This window comes from Musa acuminata, chromosome BXJ3-8 (genome assembly GCF_036884655.1).
Source record: "Musa acuminata AAA Group cultivar baxijiao chromosome BXJ3-8, Cavendish_Baxijiao_AAA, whole genome shotgun sequence".
Taxonomy (NCBI): domain Eukaryota; kingdom Viridiplantae; phylum Streptophyta; class Magnoliopsida; order Zingiberales; family Musaceae; genus Musa; species Musa acuminata.
The window spans coordinates 26,901,025-26,924,487 of NC_088356.1; the positions used below are offsets into that span (position 1 = coordinate 26,901,025).

At 47.9% G+C, this 23,463-nt stretch overlaps 2 protein-coding genes across 3 annotated transcripts; both read left to right on the top strand.

Moving 5' to 3' along the window:
* The first annotated feature begins 403 nt into the window (after positions 1-403).
* LOC135645105 (ACT domain-containing protein ACR4-like) lies at positions 404-3,288 on the top strand. Of its 2 annotated transcripts, none has more exons than XM_065163184.1 (7): positions 404-783; positions 925-970; positions 1,064-1,178; positions 1,254-1,321; positions 1,777-2,388; positions 2,665-2,769; positions 2,835-3,288. In XM_065163184.1, the coding sequence occupies exons 1-7, from the start codon at positions 707-709 to the stop codon at positions 3,177-3,179; spliced, it is 1,368 nt and encodes a 455-aa protein (XP_065019256.1). In that variant the 5' UTR covers positions 404-706; the 3' UTR covers positions 3,180-3,288. The 2 variants fall into 2 exon arrangements, with proteins under 2 accessions (XP_065019256.1, XP_065019258.1); XM_065163186.1 differs by having other exon boundaries at positions 575-783; positions 925-964.
* A 12,318-nt stretch (positions 3,289-15,606) lies between these two features.
* On the top strand, positions 15,607-18,345 carry LOC135644159 (uncharacterized). The gene has a single exon (XM_065161622.1). The coding sequence runs from the start codon at positions 15,607-15,609 to the stop codon at positions 18,343-18,345; it is 2,739 nt and encodes a 912-aa protein (XP_065017694.1).
* Positions 18,346-23,463: the final 5,118 nt, after the last annotated feature.

Sequence of the window (23,463 nt, forward strand, 5' to 3'; positions counted from 1 at the left end):
GGGAGTCGGGAGCGTAGAATCATTAGAAGAGCAATGGAAAGATAACCACGTGAAAGCCATTCACCCTTTTGCTCCTCTTTCTCTTTCGAGATCCCTACAATAATACCTTATCCAGTGGTTTTGGCAGGTCCACTAGACAGCAGAGGCGTGAGGATTCTAAGCAAGTAAATCTGGCAATCCAATGAAAAATGACAAGTGTGCAAAGGAGAAAGAGAAGGAATTGGCAGATTCCTAATCCACAAAGAATCGACAGGGATGGTGAGAGAGGACCACTCCAGTGGCAGCAGCAATGCACGATGGACAGGTAGCACCATGCCCCTATCACCATTATTTATACCATCTCGTAACAAAGAAGGTCATAAAGCCAAACCTTGCCGCCCATGGTGCGGTAAGTTTCTGCGGTCAAAAAGCCAAACCTTGCCGCCTCTCTCTCTCCCTCTCTCTCTCTCTCTCTCTGACCGGAGAGCCGCAAGCCCCACCACAAAGAGAGGAATGTGGAGAAAAAGGAACATGTGCTACCCCCATAAGCAAATATGAGGTGGGAGACATCGCACAGAGGAGGCGTAGGGAGGAGGGCTGGAGTACACTTAAAGAGTGAAGGAGGAATCTTTTCACTTGAGCATTCTCTCTTACCGCTCTCTGTTCATTCTCACCTCATCCTCTGGATCAAACAAGAGTGGTACTAATCGTATCCCTGTCTTCGACGATGATGAGCTGTGGGTCAATTTCTAGTGAGGTTGATGACGAATACGAGAAGCTGGTCATCCGAATGAACCCCCCGAGGTGAGCTTTTTCCTCTCTCTCTCTCTCTCTCTCTCTCGCTCTCTCTCTCTCTCTCTCTCTCTCCTGGTTCGAGAGTTGGGAGGCCGACTATTGTTGAATTGATGTCTTGACGAGTTTCCATTGTGTTTTGGGTTTCTGCAGGGTTACTGTGGATAACACTTCCGGTAGGAAAGAAACTTTGGTAAAGGTTGGTCTGTCGTAAGCTTGGTCTTTTGAATCTCCTTTCCTGGGTTTGTGACCTTCCATGTGTGCTCGTTTTCTTCTCTGCTTTCTGATGCAGGTAGACAGTGCTAATAAGCAAGGGAGTTTGCTGGAAGTGGTGCAGGTCTTGAGTGATCTGAAGCTCACCATTAAGAGGGCTTACATATCCTCTGATGGCGAATGGTTTATGGATGGTAAGCTTTTTAATCCTAGTTGTGTCGTCTCTCGAGTTTATATTTGACATCTATCGTTGCTCTTCTTCTCCGCAGTGTTCCATGTTGTGGACCAAGTTGGAAATAAGCTTTCAGATGTTGGATTCGTTGACCGCATTCAACAGGTAAAGCTGGGATAGTTCAGTATTATTAGGAACCATGTGTGTTCCAATAGAAGAAGATCTCAGGATTTAGAGTCCCCTTATTCTTGGATCTGCCGTGGTTTTCAGAATGTTAATCAAACGAAATATGACTTTGAGAATGGTTCAAACAACAAATGAGATAAAAATCTTCTCTTAGGTTCATGTGATTGTCGGATTTGTTGTATTTGTCCCTGCAGTCTCCAAAAATCTCATCCAAAAGCATGGTTGGAACTGATTGATCTTCTCTTTCTGGTTTTATGTTGCAAATCATGACTAAATCTGCGTCTGGTACTTCAAACTTTATTATTAATGTTTTAGTTAAATGAGAAGCCGTGTTTACGTTTCTTCAAGTACATCTTGCTTTCGATGTTTTCTATGATGGAGTCGTACTTGAGTTCAAAAGTTTTCAGAGTGTTGTGTGTTCACCTGACGAGCAGTCCCTTGAAGCGAGAGCACTAAGCCACCAGTCTGTGAGGAGGTCGGTCGGCGTCCAAACTGAAGCAAAGCACACTTCCATTGAACTCATCGGAAGAAATCGCCCAGGGCTGCTCTCCGAGATCTTTGCGGTCCTCACCGACCTCAAGTGCAATGTCGTGGCTGCTGAGGTCTGGACCCACAATTCAAGATTGGCATCAGTGGTTTATGTGACCGACGAGGTGACGGGAGCACCGATCGACGACACCGACCGGCTGTCGAAGATAAGGCACCTCCTCCGCTACGTCCTCAAGGGAAACAGAGACAAACAGAGTGCGAGGACGGCAATATCCATGGAACCAACGCATGCCGGGAGGAGGCTGCATCAGATGATGCTTGCCGATCAGCAGTATCGCAAGGAAGATGACATGGGCCAGGAGGAGGAAGATGGCACCGATGGCAATAGCAAACCCCTTGTTACGGTAGAGAACTGCATCGAGAAGGAGTATACAGTCGTCAATATACGTTGCAAGGACCGACCAAAGCTTCTTTTCGACACAGTCTGCACTCTCACTGACATGCAATATGTTGTCTTCCATGCAACTATAATTACCGAAGGACCAGAAGCATGTCAGGTTTATCCTCGAACCTTTACTTCTGATTACAATTATTCCCAGATATGGCTCGTTAGCAGCACGCATTCTATCTTTGTCTCTCACACAATCAATAAGCATTAAATTTTCTTGCGCTGAATCTAACTAGTCCTTGAATGATCTCTTAATTAATTGTAAGATGAATGTGCACAATCTCACTTTCATGCCGTTGGATCTCTGAGTTCACAAGATTTGTGACCTTTGAATATATGCTTCCTTTATACTGATGTTTCCTTTATATGTTTGACTGACATGCAGGAATACTACATCAGGAAAATGGATGGGTGTGCTGTTAGCTCTGAAGGCGAGCGGAAACTTTTAATTCAGGGCTTGGAGGCTGCAATCGAAAGAAGAAGTACAGAGGTATATCGCTTGCTACTTCCTGTTGTCCTCTGAAATCCACCATGACGAGCTTCTCCGTGATCCAGGGCTTAAGGCTGGAGCTCTGCTGCGAAGATCGGGTCGGCCTCCTCTCGGACGTCACCCGCATCTTTCGAGAGAACGGTCTCTCGGTCATTCAGGCGGAAGTCTCCACGAGGGGGTCTCAGGCTGTGAATGTATTCTACGTCGTGGATGCATCAGGAAAGCCGGTACAGAGCCATATGATCGACGCCGTGAGAAGCGAGATCGGGCAAACCAGTCTGCATGTCAAAGATGCTGCAGGCCCAAGCTCTCCACCTGAGGATAGTGAGAGGTTTTCCCTGGGTGATCTCTTCAGATCCAGATCAGAGAAGTTCCTCTACAACTTGGGGCTCATAAGATCATGCTCTTAGAACTGGCATTATTCTTACATGTGATATTGTAACCAAGCTAAGTTGTAAGAGCTGCTAATGCAGGTCTGGCTACCATATATTTGTGAATCTTACAAGTCTGGGAAATCAACTAAGCTGTGAATACCAGAGTTACCGACTTTGGCCCACTAGCATTTTTAGGTCAAAAGTGCTCATCTTGTTGCCGGGTTTGCATCTCAGTTTGTGCAAACTTTTATCAAATAACACGTGGGATTTTAGATGCGAAGCAAGTTGTAGAAATGTTGACTATCTGTTTCAAGATATATGGACAAATAAGCAGCAAATCGTGAACCATCTGAGCCATTTACTTGTGTCCGTCCATGTGAGAATCTACCCCTACTTTTCGCCTTTGAGGGTGGCATATGATGTGGATCTATAAACACTGGACGATTGAAATACGAGTCAGAGATGACAAGGGGTGACTTAAAATAGTGTCATTCACATCTCCACAACGGCTTCCAGTTTTCTATGTTAATTTTTCCTCTCTTTTATCTGTATTTTTCCCTTCTTTTCCACACGCATGCGATGAACCTTATCTGCATTTTATGCATGAACTTTGTCTTATTAAATCTTACGCACGAAGTATTTTTGGACTTTTCCTGATCCACGGAAGAGTCTAGCGAATCAAGTCCTCTCCATCGTCTCATCCGCACTGCTTGTTTCCTTGGTAATAGTTGTGATCATGTTTCTTGCTGGTAGTAGGCGATGATGCGCTGGGAGTGATGGCCGAGCTGAGCACCCGCATGACCTCTCCTATCATTCTTGGTTTCGCCCCATCCAACTTATGTCTGTGGCCGTAGTTCCCAACACTACCCACTTCACATTGCCTTCGGCTATTCCTGACACAATCCTTCTCACCGGCCGCCCATTCTGCGATGCCATCTTGAACCGAATCCAACATCTTTGTAATCCAAGCTAAATTGTCTTGATACGACGGAATCTAAAAGTCTAATTACTCTCGTCGATGGGAGATAATAAGACGTCGGAGACATGCTAAAGAAGACTTAGATGTATAATTAAAAGAGGTAAACCAAGTAGTCTTACCGGTGCAAAACAATGAAGGAGATTTATTGAAAAATATAGATTAAAATTTAAATAATATTTTTAATTTAATTTAAAATATTACTTTATACAACCAGATACCTATTTTTGTAACCCAAAAACATTTGAGCAATTTATCCGAGAAAAATATTTGGCAACCATTTTTGCTATTCATAATCTTATTTTAAGAACTTCTAGTATTCTTAAAAACTTGTAATGGTAACCCTTAAAAACTAATAAAAATATAATTTTACTATTTATATCCCTTCAATTATCACTCATACCTTTATTCCCATAAACCTTTACTTCATTTGCTAGAATTGACGTCATTCCAATCCCATTAATATTGCTCAACGCTTATTGCTTGATGTCACTCATCGCTTGTGATTAGGAGAAGAAAAGAAAAAAATGATAAGGGTATTTACATCCATTTATACTATTAGTGGTTAGCGAAAGAGTTCATAAATAACTAATGGAACCTGAGTTTGACTGTATTGATTGTTGATATTCATTACAACATAAGGTATTTAAAGAATATGCTTTCATAATAGGGTTTGTGAGTAACCCATAAAAAATATGATGATGTATGTTTAAATGGATTGATATTTTTTTGCTTATATATTTAAAGTTATTTTTTATGTTAGGAAAAACAGATTAAGCATACAAAGAAAAATGCCATAAGAAATAAGGAACTCTTTGAGATAATTCATACGTAGACTACTCCATATTTTTTGTTTGAATAGAGAAAGATATTTCATTATATTTATAGATGACTTGTCCAGATATAGCTATGTGTATCTAATATATGAAAAGTCTTAAGCTATTAACACTCTTGAAGTATAGATAAATAAGGTCGAGAGACAATTAGATAAAAAAGTTAAAATTATCAGATATGATAAGGGTAATGAATTTTATGGCAAATATAAAGAATCTAATGAGAATGTCAATCCTTTTGCTAGATTCTTAAAAAAATAAAACATTTATGGTCAATATGCCTTACTAGGTGTGCTAGAGCATAATTATGTTGCTCAAACTCGAAATCATACTCTTACGGACATGATTAAGAGCATGATGAGCTATTCATATGTACTTAAGTCAATATTGGGTGAAGCTTTTAGGAGAGTTATGTATATCTTAAATAAGGTTCCTAGTAAGTTGATTCCATCAACTCTATTTGAGTTATGAACTAGTAGGAAACTTAGTTTGAGACATTTATATATTTGAGGGTATCCTATGTTGAATCTTGGATTTTGATGATGAAATCAATTGATAAATTATTTGATCAAATCTATATGTTGAAAAATGTGTATAGGATTAACTATGATAGCAATCAAGGCATAAAGCAAAATGAAGTGCTGGAGTTAAGATCGAGATATCATTGGGAGTTCGAGAATTCGTCGGAAGTCCAGACGTCCATTAGAAGTTCTACCGAAATTGACCGAGAAGTCTAGGAGCTTGCCAAAGAAGCTCATCGGAACTCGTCAAGAAAATCGTCGTGAAGTCCAGGAGCTTACCGGGAGTCCACTAGAATATTGTTGAGAGATCGTCAGAAGTTCGTCAGAAGATCGCTGGAAGCTCACCGGAAGAAACCTTGACTAACCAGACTTGATTTGCTTAATGTATGCCATAAGAATCATAATTAGCATGTAATTAGGGTTAGATTTAAGAGTAATCCCACTAACTCTGTTAGGAGCCAACTAGGCTGGTAATTGGACTGGTTTAAGCCTGATTCAAGGCACAACCAGGTTGTGGATCCTGTCTAGTGGTGGCACTACTAGACTGGGGCAGTGGAACCACCTAGGTCTCCCAGGTGGTCTAGGCGATGGTACCGTTGACAGTTATTACCTGCCAAGCGATAGTACCGCCCTATCAAGCGGTGGTACTACTAGAGCTAAGTATCCGAGACTCCGTCAAGCGATGGTATTGCCAGACTGGGCAGTGGTACCGCCCAATGTCAGAGTGTCAGGTGATGGTACCACCCAGTATTGGCGATGGTACCACCAATAACCCGGAAATCCGAGATGAGACAGGAATCAGAAGTGGATGTAGGTCACAACGACCGAACCACTATAAATTTTGGTGTGTTCATTCCTTACTGCTTAATCTCTTTACTGCATTCAACTTTACTTCATTATAAACTGTCAAATCCCCTCTTCTCTACTCATTTAATAAAAACGAAACAGTTTTCGTCGGAATCAAATTTTATCGTACGAAGATTTTCAAATTGACTTAATTTTTCCGTTGCACTACCCCCCCCTTCCTCCTAGGGCCGCTCTTGATCCTAACAATTGGTATCAGAGTAATGTCACTCTCGATTTGGTTTGAAACCCAAGAGAGATGGCATTTGCCGGCAACCAAGAGAGTCACTCAATTACATGTCCACCCATGTTAAATGTGATAGATTACACCTATTGGAAGACTAGAATGAGGATTTTTCTAATTTCTATGGATTTTGAGTTATGGAACATCGTAGAAAATGACTTTCAAAAGTCTTCTCTTCCAACGAATGATTGGAATGAGTTGGAGAAGAAGACTTTCGCTTTAAATGTCATGGCTATGAATGTCTTATTTTGCGTTTTAGATAAAAACGAGTTCAATCGAGTGTCTATTTATGAAATGACTTTCGATATTTGATATACACTCAAAATCACTCACGAGAGCATTGGTAGAGTAAAGGAGTCCAAAATTAATCTTTTAGTATATACTTATGAGTTGTTTTGGATGAAACCAAGTGAGACCATTGGAGACATGTATACCCGGTTTATGGATGTTGTCAATAGTCTAAAAGGACTTGGTAAAAGTTTTTCTAATTTTGAACTTGTCAATATGCCTAATGTCAATATGCTTAGTTCTAGAGTGTTGAATTGGACTTTAGGTTAGACAAATAGCACTTGTATTATCACATTTTATGGGAATGTTCTTTAAGTAAATTTCATAGTTTTCCAACGTATTTTTCATCCAAACAACTTGTGCACAGCATGCACTTGCAGCTATGTATTCGGCTTCCGTCGTAGATAGTGCAACTGAATTTTATTTCTTGGAAGTCTAAGAAACAAGTGCATGTCCTAAAAATTGACATGTTCCGGATGTGTTTTTTCTATCTATCCTACATCCGCCAAAATCGGCATCTGCATAAGCTATTAAATCAAAATTATCAGATTTTGGATACCATAATCCTAAATTAGGAGTTCCTTTAAGATATCTAAGGATTCTTTTAATACTTTTAAGATGAGACAATTTAGGATTAGCTTGAAACCTAGCACAAAGTCCTACACTAAACATGATATCCGGTCTAGTTGCGGTGAGGTAAAGTAAACTACCAATCATTCCCCTATATATTTTTTGATCAAACCTTTCACCACTTTCATCCATGTCTAACTTAGTGGAAGTACTCATAGGAGTGTATATAGCTTTTGAACCATCCATGTTAAATCATTTTAATAATTCTAATATATATTTAGATTAATTAAGAAATATACCATTACTAAGTTGTTTAATTTGTAATCCTAAAAAGAAGGTTAATTCTCCCATTAGGCTCATTTCAAATTCATGACTCATACACTTGGCAAATGATTCACATAGTGATTCATCCGAAGAACCAAAAATAATATCGTCAACATAAATTTAAACAATAAGAAAATTATTTTTAAAATATTTAATAAACAATGTAGTATCAACCTTGCCTTTTGTAAAATTATTTAAAATAAGAAAGGAACTAAGCCTTTCATACCAAGCTCTAGGAGCTTGTTTTAAGCCATAGAGAGCCTTAGTCAATTTAAATACATGATTAGGAAGAAGAAAATTTTCAAATCTGGAAGGTTGTTTAACATACATTTCTTCGGAAATAAAACCATTCAAGAAAGTACTTTTGACATCCATTTGAAATAGTTTAAAATCATTACTACTAGCATAGGCAAGGAGCATCCTAATGACTTCTAATCTTGCCACAAGAGCGAAAGTCTCTTCGTAGTCGATACCTTCTTCTTAGTTGAAACCTTTGGCCACTAGTCTAGCATTGTTTCTAACCACGATACTGCATTCATCTTGCTTGTTTCTAAAGATCCATTTAGTGCTAATGGCTAAATGATCACTAGGTCTAGGAACAAGCTTCCATACCTCATTCCTCTCAAATTGGTTCAATTCCTCTTGCATTGCAATAACCCATGAATCATCTTTCAAGGCTTCGTCAATGCATTTAGGTTCAATTTGAAGGAAGGTGGGGTTAGCATAAAAATTCTTGAAGGAAGAACGAGTTTGAACCCCATTTGATGTATCTCCTATAATTAGCTCCTTTGGATTAGTATCTGCATACTTCCATTCCTTGAGTAAGAAAATTTCAGAAGAAGATGTATCCAAGTTACTATTTTGAGGAGGGGGTTCATTTAAATTCAAATTATCAAAACCAAGATCATCATCAAAATCAATTTTCTTTAACTCAAAAATTTCATTAAAAACTACATGAATAGACTCTTCTATAACTAAGGTTCTTTTGTTAAAAACACGAAAAGCCTTAGAAACAGAAGAGTAACCAAGAAAGATGCCTTCATCGGATTTAGCATCAAATTTTCTTAAGGCATCCTTTTCATTCAAAATAAAGCATTTGCAATCGAAAACTTTAAAATAAGAAATATTTAATTTTTTGTTATTCCATTTTTGATAGAGATGATCTTATTAGAAACCTATTCATGACATAGTAAGCCATATTAACAGGTTCGGACTAAAAATACTTAGGTAGACTGTGTTCATTTAACATGGTTCTTGTCATTTCTTGTAAATTTCTATTTTTTTCTTTCAACTACCCCATTTTGTTGAGGATTTCTCAAAGTGGAGAAGTTATGATTATATCCACTGGATTCACAAAAACTTTGGAAGTCAGGGTTTTGAAATTCGCCACCGTGATCTCTCCGAATTGATGAAATCATAAAGCCTTTTTCGTTTTGAGTAATTTTACCAAATTTAGAGAAACATTTGAAACAATCACTTTTGTGAGCCAAGAAATAGGTCCAAGTATATCTACTATAGTCATCTACAATTACGAAGGCATATTTACTTCCTCCTAGTCTCGTTGTGTCAATTGGTCCAAATAAGTCCAAATGGATCAATTGCAATGATCTAGTGGTGCTAATTTGATTTTTTGGTTTGAAACTAGTTTTTATTTGTTTACCTAATTGACACGCATCACATACTTTGTTCTTAACAAACTTCATATTGGGAATCCCTCATACTAACTCTCTAGATGAGATCTTAGCTATTAGTTTCATATTTGCATGGCCTAATCTCCTATGCCAAAGCCAAGCATTATCATTTAAAGCAGAGAAACACATTTCATTACTCGGTTCGTCAAGGTTGATTGTGTAAATATTATTTTATTTTAAAGTAATCATTGACATGTTATTGTTTGATTTTTCAATAATGCACACATTAGATTCAAATCTAACGATGTAACCTTTATCGCATAATTGACTAATACTTAAGATATTGTGTTTTAATCCATCAACTAGCAATACATCATCAATTGAAAATTTTAATTTGTTACATATGGTTCCCTTACCAATGATTTTGCCTTTGTTATTGTCTCCGAAGGTGATGTACCCTTCTTCTTTGCTAGTGAGCATAGAGAAATGAGATGGATCTCCAGTAATGTGTCTTGAGCATTCACTATCAAGATACCATCTCTTGCTCCTAGCTTGTGGGTTTGTCTACAAAAGAGGATGGTTTTTAGGTGCTCATTTGATTTTGGGTGCCTCAAAAATTGATCTACTAATTTTGTCATTCATCATTGAATTATTTATAGTTCCTTTAGGAACCCATATCAACTTATGTAGACTAATTTTCTTAAATGGACATTTGTAAACAACATGTCCGGATTTACAACAAAAGTTACATTTCAAATGAGGTGAAATATGTAATGTGGGTCCTTTAATGAAGGTGGTAGGATTTTGGTGAGATTCTCTCACAAAACCAATTCCACTTCTATTTGCAATGTGACCCTTGTTTGTAAGGATCCTGTCCAAGCCTTTGCTACCGACCTTAAACTTGTTTAAGGTCTCCATAAGTAGCAAATTCTCATTTTTTATTACTTTTAAGTGTTCACACTTAGAGCATGGAGGAGTTTGAAGACTATCAAGCTTATTTTGTAGTAAGGCATGCTCTTTCTTTAATAGATTGAACTTCTTACTAATAGTTCTACACTCATCAAATAATTCATAAAAAGTGATAGAAAGTTAATCGAAAGATAAATCTTCATTAATTAAATCACATACCTCTCCTCCTAAAGCCATTAGCGCGAAGTTTGCCTCCTCTTTGTTGCTAGCTTTTTCATTCTCGAAATCACTTGAGTCGTCCCAAGTCGCTTTTAAAGCTTTCTTCTTCTTCGGTTGCTTCTTCCTGGCTTGGGGGCATTCATTTTTGAAGTGCCCCGACTTCTTACATTCGTAGCATATTACTTGGTCCTTTTTATATTCAAGTTTGTTTTTGGTGTCATTTTTAAATTTGTTCTTTCTTATAATTTTTTTAAATTTTCGAATTAAAAGTGCAATGTCATCATCACTATCCTCATCACTTGATATTCCTTTCAAGTGATCTTCTTGTGTTCTAAGTGTCATATCCTCCCTATTCTTTGGAAGTGGGTTCTCGAGCTCTTCATGAGCATGACACGTCATTTCGTAGGTCATTAGAGACCCAATACGTTCTTCGAGAGGAAATGTTTTAAGGTCTTTGGCCTCTTGAATGGCCATAACTTTTGGATCACAATTCTTTGGAAGGGATCTTAAAATTTTAGTTACTAGTTCAAAGTTAGAAAAACCTTTACCAAGAGCTTTGAGTCCATTGATGACATTCGTGAATCGGGTGTACATATCTCCGATGGACTCACTTGGTTTTATCGAGAAAAGTTCGTAAGAATGTACAAGAATGTTGATTTTGGACTCTTTCACTTGGCTAGTGCCTTCATGAGTGACCTCAAGAGTTCTCTAAATATCAAAAGCCGAATCACAAATCGAAATGCGATTAAATTTATTTTTGTCAAGTGCACAAAACAAGGCATTCATAGCCTTTGCATTTAAAGCAAAAACCTTCTTCTCCGATTCATCCCATTCGCTCATCGGAAGAGAAGATTTTTTAAATCCATTTTCAATAATATTTCAAACTCAAAATTCATGGAAATAAGGAAGATCCTTATACGAGTCTTCCAATATTTGTAATCCGACCCATTAAACATAGGTGGACGTATAATAGAGTGACCCTCTTGCATGTCGGAGTAAGCCATCTCTTTTGGGTATTAAACCAAATATGAGAGTGAGCCTTGCTCTGATACCAATTGTTAGGATCAGAGCGACACTAAGAGGGGGGGGGGGGGGGGGGGTTGAATTAGTACAGCGGATTAAAACTCGTAAGTTTGAAATTGATTTCATAAATATGTAGAGATTTCAATTTGATGAAGGATGACTTAGCTAAAATACTTCGAGTAAAGGTAGTCAAGAGTAGGGAGATGAAAACCGAATGATTTGCAGCTAAGTAGAGAAATGATTCAGAAAATTAAACACTCACATATTCAAGGAACACCACGATGTATAGTGGTTCGGTCAAATGACCTACATCCACTTTCGAAGCCTTCTTCGATGAGGCTCCCAACTTCTACTAGCAAATCACTTTGAAGGGGAAGGGACCAAATACCCCTCTTACAACCTTCTTACAAGTGGTTCACACTCTTATAGATTTTTTTCAAAGAGAAAGAGGGAAGTGAACACTTAAGCTATTGAAAACAAGACTTTGCTAGAGCTTTTTCTCACTTTCTAACTTCTCAAAAAGGTGTGTTCTCTGCTGAAAATTGAGGGGTATTTATAGGCCCCAAGAGGATTCAAATTTGGGCTCCAAATTTAAATTACTTTTGAGTTTCCCGGTGCTAACAATGCCACCGCCTATCAGTGTCTGACACTGACAGTGTACTAGCGGTGCCATCGCTAGACCTCTCAGGTTCTGGGCGGTGCCACCACCCAACCCGGTGGTGCCACCACGTAGACTGTTCCAGCTCACTGGTTGGGCTCCAAACTTGGCCCAAACCAGTGCAAACTTGGGCCCAATTGGCCCCTAACTAGGTTATTGGATTAACACTTAATCCTAACCCAAATTATATGCAAACTATAAAATTAAGACATAGCCCTAAGTAAATTTTTAACCGGCAATGTCGAGTTTCCTTTCGGTGAGCTTTCCGGTGAACTTCCGATGGACTTCCGATACACCCTCGGATTTCTTCCGGTGGACTCCCAGTAGGCTCCCGGTCTTGTGGCGAGTTCAACGAGTCTTTGGCAAGTATCCGAACCTTCTCGGTGATCTCTGCAAACCTCTGATAATCTTTCTGGCAGACTTCCAAAAAGTTCGGCAAGTCCCTGATTCTTTCTCGGTTGGTTCTGACAACACTTTCGATGATTCTTTAGACTTTCGGCGGACTCTCGAACACCCATCGAACTTGACTCCGGTAAACTTGCTTTATGTCTTCAAGCTATCATAGTTAATCCTACACACTTAACTCAATAATGTAGATTAGATCAATTAACCCATCAATTGACTTTGATATCGTGGTTAGAAACAAAGCTAGATTAGTGGACAAGGGTTTCAGCCAAGATGAATTTGATATCGTGGTTAGAAACAAAGCTAGATTAGTGGACAAGGGTTTCAGCCAAGAAGAAGATATCGATTATGAAGAAACATTCGCTTATGTAGCAAGATTAGAAGCCATAAAGATGCTCCTTGCCTATGCTAGTAGTAATAATTTTATGTTATTTCAAATGAATGTTAAAAGTACTTTCTTAAATGGCTTTATTTCTGATGAAGTGTATGTTATAATCACCTGGATTTAAGAACTTTTTTTTTCCTAATCATGAGTTTAAGTTAACCAAAGCTCTTTACGGATTAAAATAAACCTCGAGAGCTTAGTATGAAAGACTTAGCTCCTTTTTTATCCAAAATAATTTCTCTAAAGTCAAGGTCGATACTACATTGTTTATTAAAAATTTTGAAAATAACTTTCTTATTATTCAAATTTATGTTGATGACATTATTTTTGGTTCTACAAATGAATCCTTATGTGAATCGTTTGCTAAGAGTATGAATCAAGAATTTGAGATGAGTTTAATGAGTGAGCTAACTTTCCTTTTAGGCTTACAAATCAAACAACTTAGTGATAGTATTTTTTTTAATCAAACCAAATATGCATTAGAATTGCTAAAACAATTTAATATGGATAGTTCAAAAGCTATTAAAACTCCTATGAGTACTTTCACTAAGTTAGATATGGACAAAAGTGGAGAAAGCTTTGATAAAAAAACTTATAGGGGTATGATAAGTAGTTTACTATACCTCACTGCAACTAGATCGAACATCATATTTAGTGACATGGCAAAAAATGGCGGACCCCGCTCCTGACGACGTCGCCCGCACGTGGACAGGCGCGGCACCCCAGGGGGGCAATAAAGGTAACGATCTGTGCCCGGACGTCAGCCTGACTGAGCGCACGGCCCCTCGGTTGACCCAGCACAGTCGGACGAGACAGAAGCAGGTAACGGTTGAAGCTCGCCCATACCCTGCGATTCCCCGGTCCCCCACGCAACATCCTCGACGATGTCGGACGCCATCAGAGGTACGACCCTGCCCCGACGGGATGGCGCGCCCGGTAATGCCAGGTTCCACTATAAACGTCCCCTAGCCGGGGGGACCGGGAAAGGAGGAGGAACTGACTCAGACACAAAACCCTCAAAGGCTCTTCTTCTGCCTCATCCACAATCGGCTCCACGTCTTTCTCTAATTTGATCGTCGGAGGGGTCGGGCCGAGCTCCCGGCCCGACCTGTGTGTAGGTGCGAGACGGTGTCGCCTCTTCCTGAAGCTGCGGCGGAGCTGTCTCCCGACCCGAACCGCCGACCCGACTTGCCGAACCGACCTCCCGACCCGAACCACCGTGCTCGGCCGTCGGGAGACCCCGAGGGACGCCGCCCGAGATCCCCGACATCCGGACCCCCGAGGCCACGGCTTAAAAAGTTACTTACCGTAACAGATTGGCGCTAGAAGGAGGGCCTGAACCTCCGAATGTCGAGCGATCAACAGGCCCACTCCGACGAGCCCCCAGCCGTCAGGTCGCACCCGACCGATGCAACGGGAGAACATCCCCCGCAGGAGGGGGTTCGTGACGAGCGCCCCGCTGCGATCTCGGAGCGCTACTGGCGATTGTTCAACGACCCGGGTCTATCGCCGCCCATCGGCAATCCCGGCGGCCCATCACCCGTGCCACCCGAAGCCTTCTACGACCTCACACACTAGGTCCGGGCTCTCACGGGAGTGATGCAGACCATCATCCCGCTGGTTTCTCATCCGACGTCTTCACACTCAACCCTACCTCCACAACGGCAACGGTCCGCCACCCCAACCCACGCACCGCTTCCCGAGTCTCCCGCTTCACCTCCGGGCCAGTCCACCCGACCCGGGAGCCGAGGAGCGGAGGACCCAGCGGCGCACCCGACGCCCGTGGCCCCGCTTTCAGACTCGACGGAGGGCTTGTGGGCACAGCTGCGCCTCGGAGGCCATCGACTGGACGAGGTGCAGCGAGAGGTTCGCAGGACCAGGGGAGACCCGGGGGCCGAGCAACACCAGGGGTCCCCTTTCACCCCCGAGATTCAAGAGCAAGCGATCCCACCGCATTTTCGGCTCCCTTCATTGGACGCCTACGACGGCGCCACCGACCCGGCGGACCACGTAGCTGCTTTCCGCGCCCAGATGGCGCTATACGGGACGTCCGACGCCCTGATGTGCAGGGCATTCCCGACAACCCTGCGAGGCTCAGCCCGAGCGTGGTACAGCAATCTGAAGACCGCGACCATCGCCTCTTTCGACCAGTTGGCCAAAGACTTTGAGCTTAACTTCCTGGCTCACGCCAAACCAAAGCCGTCGGTGGCAATGCTCCTCGGGCTCAACCAGAGGGAGGACAAGCCCCTTTCCCACTTTGTGAACCGCTTCACCACACAAATTCGCGGGCTGTCTGATGCTCACCCTTCTTTGATGATGCAGGCATTCATGATGGGCCTGCGGCCTACCAGATTCTTTTGGTCTCTGGTGGAGCGACCCCCCACTTCGGTGCCAGAAATGTTGCAGCGTGCGAACCAGTTTGTCGCTGCTGAAGCATGGATGGTCGGGAGGCGCGACGAGCGCAAGAGGGTTAAGCCAGAATAGCCCCGGCAACAACAGCCCGCTACCTCCCGGCGTAGGGCTGACGGACTCAACGACGCGGTACCTAGGTCCCCTCCCCCGGGCCTAAACTCCTCCCGGACCGAAATATTTCTCCACATCAAGGAGAAAGGCCTTCTCAAAGACCCCCACCCGATGAGGAGCCCGCGCGAGCTCGCGGACCGCTCTAAATACTGCCGTTTTCACCGACAGCCCGGTCACGACACCGAGCAGTGTCGAGAGTTAAAAAGGCAAATTGAGGAGCTCATCCGCCGAGGGCACCTCGGCCCATACCTCCGGCCAGATAAGGAGCTCTCGCCACGCCCGGAGGGTCCCATCGAGCGACACATAGACGTCATAACCGGCGGACCCGCGTCCGGAGGGAGCTCCGTGACGGGCGGGAAGGCATACGCCAGGGCCTCCCTGGCCGAAGCTTCCAAGTATGAAAAAGGGCCCGAAGTCACTTTCCCGACCGGGGGACCTGAGCTAGCCGAACATGATGACGCGCTGGTGATATCAGCCAGAATCGCCAACGCGCAAGTAAGAAGGATCATGGTCGACACTGGGAGTTCGGCCGACATACTTTATTGGGATACCTTCCAGAAGCTCGGCCTGGTCAGAGAGAACATGAAGCCGGTATGCTCGACGCTCACGGGGTTTACCGGTGCCTCAATCTCGTCACTAGGGGCTGTCACCCTGCCCCTAACTTTGGGAGTTTTCCCTAAGACCAAAACAGTGATGACTTCCTTTCTGGTGGTCGACCTCCCCACGGCATACAACGCCATCCTCGGACGACCAACCCTCAACAAGACCCGAGCTGTCATCTCAACTTACTACCAAACCATCAAATTCCCGACCCACGATGGGGTCGGGGAAGTAGCAGGAAACTCCTGGGAGTCCAGGCGCTGCTACTTGACTGCCATAACGCTGAACAAAAAAGCAAGGGTCCAATCCCCGCTGGAGGACCCCCGGGAGGGAAAAAAGCCGACTCCCCGCCCCGAACCGAGGGAATCCACCATCGACCTGCCACTAATCAAAGACAGGCCCGATCAAACGATCAAAATCGGGTCGGGGCTGCCCGAACTGGAGCAACAGCAGCTCGTCGGCCTTCTGCAAGCCAACGCCGACATCTTCGCTTGGACGCCATCAGACCTAGTAGGAGTCCACCCAGAAGTCGCGCTGTACCACCTAAACATTTCGTCCGACGCTCGCCCGATGAAACAAAGGCCCAGGCGGCAGGCCCCAGATCGGCAACTTGCCATCCGAGAAGAGGTAAACCGACTTCTGGCGGCCGGTTTCATAGAAGAAGCCAGGTACCCGCAATGGCTCTCCAATGTAATCCTCGTCAAAAAGCCTAATGGAAGCTGGCGAATGTGCATCGACTACACCAGTCTCAATAATGCATGTCCAAAAGACTGCTACCCCCTACCGAAGATCGACCAGCTAGTCGACGCCACAGTCGGCCACGCCCGTCTCTCGTTTATGGATGCCTTCTCGGGGTACAACCAAATCAGGATGGCACCCGAAGACCAAGAACACACAGCCTTCCTCACCGAGCAAGGGGTATACTTTTACGAAGTCATGTCGTTCGGGCTGAAAAATGCCGGGGCCACGTACCAGAGGACGATGAACAGAATGTTCGCCCATCAGATTGGACGAAACATGGAGATATACGTCGACGACATGATCGTAAAGAGCCGAACAGCGGAGGCTCATTCTTCCGACCTGGCTGAAACATTTGACACCCTACGAAGGTTCGGCCTGCGCCTCAACCCTGCCAAGTGCGCCTTCGGCGTAACCTCGGGAAAATTCCTCGGATTCATCATACACGAGAGAGGGATTGACGCCAACCCGGAAAAGGTCCAGGCTATCATTGACATGCAGCCTCCTCGGACGGTTAAAGACTTGCAACGCCTTAACGGGAGGCTAGTCGCCTTGTCACGCTTCCTTTCCCGATCGGGAGATCGCTGCCTCCCCTTCTTCAAGGCCCTGAAGGATCCAAAAAGCTTCCAATGGACGACGGAATGTGAAAGGGCCTTCGAACAGATGAAGCAACACCTGGCCAACCTCCCCCGACTCGCTTCGGTCTCCCCAGGGGAGAAATTGGGTCTCTACCTCGTCGCCTCTCGACACGCGGTCAGTTCGGTTCTGGTCAATGGAAACTCCAGCGACCAACTGTCGGTCTACTATGTCAGCCACATGCTGAGCGGGCCAGAGGGACGCTACCCGCCGATTGAAAAGCTAGCGCTGGCGCTCGTGCTATCGGCACGAAAGCTCCGCCCTTATTTCCAGGCCCACCCGATAGAGGTAATAACTGACCAGCCACTTCGGCTTGTTTTGTCCAAATTCGACGTTGCAGGGCATCTCCTCAAATGGGCAGTGGAGCTTGGCGAGCACGACATACGGTACATACCTCGGACCGCCATTAAAGCCCAGTCCGTGGCCGACTTTATCGCAGAGCTGACCCCGACCACAGGCGAAGAACCCGAACCACCTCGTGAGACATGGACTCTCCACGTAGACGGATCAGCCAACGCAAAGGGCGCCGGCGCAGGGCTGGTGCTGGTTACACCTGACGGTTGCTCAGTCGAGCGTTCCCTCCGCTTCAGGTTCAGAGCCACCAATAACGAAGCAGAATACCAAGCTCTCCTGGCGGGACTCCAATTGGCACTGGAGATGCAGGTGTCCGACATACACGTCCTCACCGACTCGCAACTGGTGGCCGAGCAGCTCGGCGGCGGGTACGAAGCCCGGGACCCGACCATGGCGAAATATCTGGCACAAGTAAAAAACCTTGCCACCAAGTTCGCCCATTTTGAATTGTTAAGAGTTCCCAGGAGCGAGAACCAGAGAGCCGACACTCTGGCAAAACTGGCATCTGGTTCGGCTCCCTAGGCCCAACCCGGGACCAAAGAGCCCCTTCGCCGAGCCATAGAGATCGTCACCACGGTCACAGATGACGCGCCAACCACGTGGGTACAGGAGATGCTGCGCTTCAAGCGGGACGGGACCCTACCCCACGATGAGACCACGGCTCGACGTTTGCGTCGGACGCAGGCGTGGTACTCTGAAGAAGGAGGACGACTATACAAGCGGTCCTTCTCGCGCCCCTTGTTACGCTGCCTAGAGCCCGACGAAGCCCGGACAATTCTGTCCGAGATGCATGAAGGGACCTGCGGGGAACACATAGGCGAACGAACCTTGGCGCACAAGATACTCCGACAGGGGTACTACTGGCCGACCATGCGCCAGGACGCGAAAGCTTTCGTGCGGCGATGCAGCTCATGCCAGGAGCACGCCCGCGCCGCCCGACGGCCGGCGGTCACGTTCACCCCCGTGGACTGTGCCTGGCCATTCGCGCAGTGGAGGCTGGACATACTCGGGCCTCTCCCGCCCGCCTCAGGGCAGCGGAAGTACATCATCGTAGGAGTGGACTACTTTACCAGGTGGGTCGAGGCCGAGCCCCTAGCAACCATTACAGAGTCACAAGTAGAAAAGTTCGTATGGAGAAACCTCGTAACTCGGTTTGGCCTGCCCCAGTCCATCATCACCGACAATGGGCCTCAGTTCGCCAGCAGGAGGTTCCAGGAATTTTGCGCTAAGCACAAGATTCAGCTGAGGTTCAGCTCGGTGGCCTACCCCCAAGCGAACGGACTGGCTGAAGTAACCAACCGGACTCTCATCGACGGTCTCAAGAGAAGAGTGTCCGCTGCCCGGTCGGTTTGGGTCGACGAGCTCCCGAGCGTCCTATGGGCGCTACGCACTACCCCCAAGACCCCGACGGGGGAGTCTCCCTACAGCCTCACGTTTGGGACCGAGGCCGTACTACCATCCGAAGTAGTCGTCCCGACTCCACGGACAGCAGGCTACAGCGAAGAGACCTCGGGTGAAGGGCTCCGATCCAACCTGGATCTACTCGAAGAAAGACGGGCTGACGCGCACCGGAAAACCCTTTCTTACAAAAGAGCCGTTGCGAGGGTCTACAACCGAAGGGTACGACCCCGATTGATAAAGCTAGAGGACCTGGTCCTGCGCAAAGTCGAGGTCAGCCACCCGACCCAAGTAAGGGGGAAACTGGCCCCGAAGTGGGAAGGACCCTATCGGGTCATCGGAGTATCCCGACCAGGGACGTTCCGGCTCGCAACAATGGATGGCGACCCCGTACCCAGGACTTGGAACATACAGAACCTTAAGAAATACTTCATCTGAAGATGTAGTCACTATGAAAACACCGAGATCGGAAGAAAAGGTCATTTTATTTCAAAGGGGGTACAAGAGCTTAACCACGAGGAACAGACCGACCCGTCACACCCCCAAACCCGACTCCGGCGTACAAAAACTAAACTCATCACTCTCCTGGAGTCCTCGGGCGGTCGTCGAAGGGCACGTCCTCCGGCATATCCACCTCCAAGTCCACGGGATGAGAGGCGAACGGATCTCTTTCCACCTCGGAGCTAGGAGGGCATGAGTCAAAGCGACCCAGGGCAATTCTGTATCCATACTCGTAGGATACTCGCCCCATTCGGTTCAATCCGAGCTCGAAGTTCTCGGACTTCTTATAAACTTCGATCGCCTCCTTGTCCTTTGACGGGCGAAGGCGAGTCTCCTCGGCGAGCGCATCGGAAGCAGCGCGGGCTTCAGCCTCGGCCTTCTCCGCCCTCTTGGTAAGGTCAAGTGCCTCCGACTTCAATAGGCAAAGCTCGGCCCGATCCAAACGAAGAAACTCTTGGAGTTCCTTGAACGAATTGCTCGACTGCTCGAGCTCCGCCTTCAGACGCGCCACCTCCCCCTCGGAGTCAGTTGCGCGCTTCTCCGCGGCCGCTACCGCCTCTGGGCCCGACCCGGCCCGAACTTCCTCTAGCTGATGGCACAACTCGAAGTTGCGCTCGCTGAGGTTCCAGATTACCTGGCCAGCGTCACGCACTCGGTCCATCAGCGCCGTCGAGTAGTGGAGGCCCTGCCACAGAAAAGGGAGGATCACCACACAGTCACAAGGACGCCCAGAGTTAGCAAAACACTCACCAGTGTCAGAAACCTCCCTGCCTTGTTGAGCATGGCCTCCGAGGGCAGGGTGTATAGATCCCGAGCCAGGTCGGGGTGGAGCACACCTCGGAGAAAGGCAGCCGAGGGATCTCCCCCGGCCCACACCTTGTCCCCTCGGGACAGCCCCTTCCAGCGGGCGACTAGTGGGTCGGAAGCCTCCCCCGGTGGAAGCTCGCCCATCACTAACGACCATAGGGGCTCGCCAGCCCCCGTGCGTAGCCCGCACAGGTCATCCACCGTGGGCAGGCTCGACCTCTTCCCGGCCGCCCCTTGACTGGGCCCATCGACTCGGGAAGGCCCCTCGTCCCGAACGGCCCACTTTGCGCCTACAATTTTTGAGGGGGTGACCCCCGCCTTGACTTTCCCAGGACCAGCTGTCTTCGCCTTCTTTGACGGGCGCCCCTCCGGAATCTCTAATGGAGCGTCCGCCGAGCCGGGCAACGGGTCGGCAGAGGGTCGCGGAGAGGAAGCAGCGGACGGGCGTGGGGAAGGAGCCAACGATGAGTGACCACCGCGGAGCGACAGAAGCTTCATTCCTACAAAGGAAACAAGCATACGATCACGACCTGTGAAAACAAACAAGTCACGGGGAACACCCGCTATAAACGTACCCCCAAAAGCCGGGCTAAGACCCCCCTCAGCCAGCCACTCCTCGGTCATAGCTCGGATAGCTTGAGAACCGGGAAGGATTTCCTGAAGCCTCTCCAGGTCCCGACGCTCCTCGTCGTTCAAAGGCGGGACTGTGTTATCTATCACCCTCATCGCCCACCGAACTCCAAAGCCCCAATCCCTCGTCCAGCTAACGTAGAAAAACCGTCCCTTCCACCCTTTGTTGTTCGAAGGGGCTCCCCCGACGCGAAAACCGACCCGGGCTGACACGAAATAACCCCCCGGCCCCTTAAGAAGGCGAAAACAAGAAAGAAAGAGGTTTCGGGTAGGGGTGATGTTAGCGTGATAACATTCCCCTAAGAACGCTACTAGGTAGCGCCATGAGTTTGGCGCCACCTGGGAAGGCGAAATCCGCCACAAAGAGAGACAGGAAACAATGATAGGGTGAAGTGAAGGGGGAGGCGCAACCCCGCCTCTAGGGCATCTTGAGTCAGCGCGAAACCTCGGGGGATCGGGTCATACGACCGCTGCCCCAGATCAGGCGCAACGAGGACAAACTCCTCCGGGATGTGATAACGCTCCCGGAGCTTTTCCAGCGACGACCTGCTCACCACCGAGTCGAGGTCGTGCGGCCACATTAGAACCTCAAGGGCTCGCGCCGCCTCCTCGTCTGGGGAGGGCGGAGGCGTGCTCTCTCGGACTCTATCAAAGGACAAGGGCGAGGAGACAGGCGAGAGGGACATCCTTACCGGCTTTGAAACGAACAAGAAAGGCGACGAGAGAGCGACTGGGGAAAGACGGCGTAGGAGAGGAAAAGGTGCGGTAGGAGAAGGGACGACGAGGTCCAGGACTCAGCAGCAAGGATCATGAAATGGGCCAAGTGCGCCATTTATGTAAGAAAAATCCCGCCAAGAGAGACGTCCCTTCGTCTCCCCATAGCGGCCAACAGCTCATCCGCACACTCGCTCGTCGCGTCATGTCAGGGGAGGCCAACAAACACCTTGTCATAAATGCAGACCCAAAGAGACTGCAGGGAAAAGCAGGGAGAACGGCCACTGCGATTCTTCGACGCTGAAAAAGAACGACAATCTCTCCACAAGCCACTTCCTGAGGGCTCTCAAAGTACCAGAGGTCCGCGGCCAGCCCGCCCGAGACGTGCTCCTCGGCCGCATGTCCCCGAGACCACCTCCTCGGCGCGGCCAGCCCGCCCGAGACGTGCTCCTCGGCCGCATGTCCCCGAGACCACCTCCTCGGCGCGGCCAGCCCGCCCGAGACGTGCTCCTCGGCCGCATGCCCCCGAGACCGTCTCCTCGGTGCGGCCAGCCCGCTCGAGACGTGCTCCTCGGCCGCATGTCACCGAGACCACCTCCTCGGCGCGGCCAGCCCGCCCGAGATGTGCTCCTCGGCCGCATGTCCCCGAGACCACCTCCTCGGCACGGCCAGCCCGCCCGAGACGTGCTCCTCGGCCGCATGTCCCCGAGACCACCTCCTCGGCGCGGCCAGCCCGCCCGAGACGTGCTCCTCGGCCGCATGTCCCCGAGACCACCTCCGCGGCACGGCCAGCCCGCCCGAGACGTGCTCCTCGGCCGCATGCCCCCGAGACCGTCTCCTCGGTGCGGCCAACCCGCTCGAGACGTGCTCCTCGGCCGCATGTCCCCGAGACAACATCCTCGGCGCGGCCAGCCCGCCCGAGACGTGCTCCTCAGCCGCATGTCCCCGAGACCACCTCCTCGGCATGGCCAGCCCGCCCGAGACGTGCTCCTCGGCCGCATGTCCCCGAGACCACCTCCTCGGCGCGGCCAGCCCGCCCGAGACGTGCTCCTCGGCTGCATGTCCCCGAGACCACCTCCTCGGCGCGGCCAGCCCGCCCGAGACGTGCTCCTCGGCCGCATGCCCCCGAGACCACCTCCTCGGCGCGGCCAACCCGCCCGAGACGTGCTCCTCGGCTGCATGTCCCCGAGACCACCTCCTCGGCGCGACCAGCCCGCCCGAGACGTGCTCCTCGGCCGCATGTCCCCGAGACCACCTCCTCGGCGCGGCCAGCCCGCCCGAGACGTGCTCCTCGGCCGCATGCCCCCGAGACCGTCTCCTCGGTGCGGCCAGCCCGCTCGAGACGTGCTCCTCGACCGCATGTCCCCGAGACCACCTCCTCGGCGTGACTAGCCCGACCGAGACGTGCTCCTCGGCCGCATGTCCCCGAGACCACCTCCTCGGCGCGGCCAGCCCGCCCGAGACGTGCTCCTCGGCCGCATGTCCCCGAGACCACCTCCTCGGCGCGGCCAACTCGCCCGAGACGTGCTCCTCGGCCGCATGTCCCCGAGACCACCTCCTCGGCGCGGCCAGCCCGCCCGGGACGCGCTC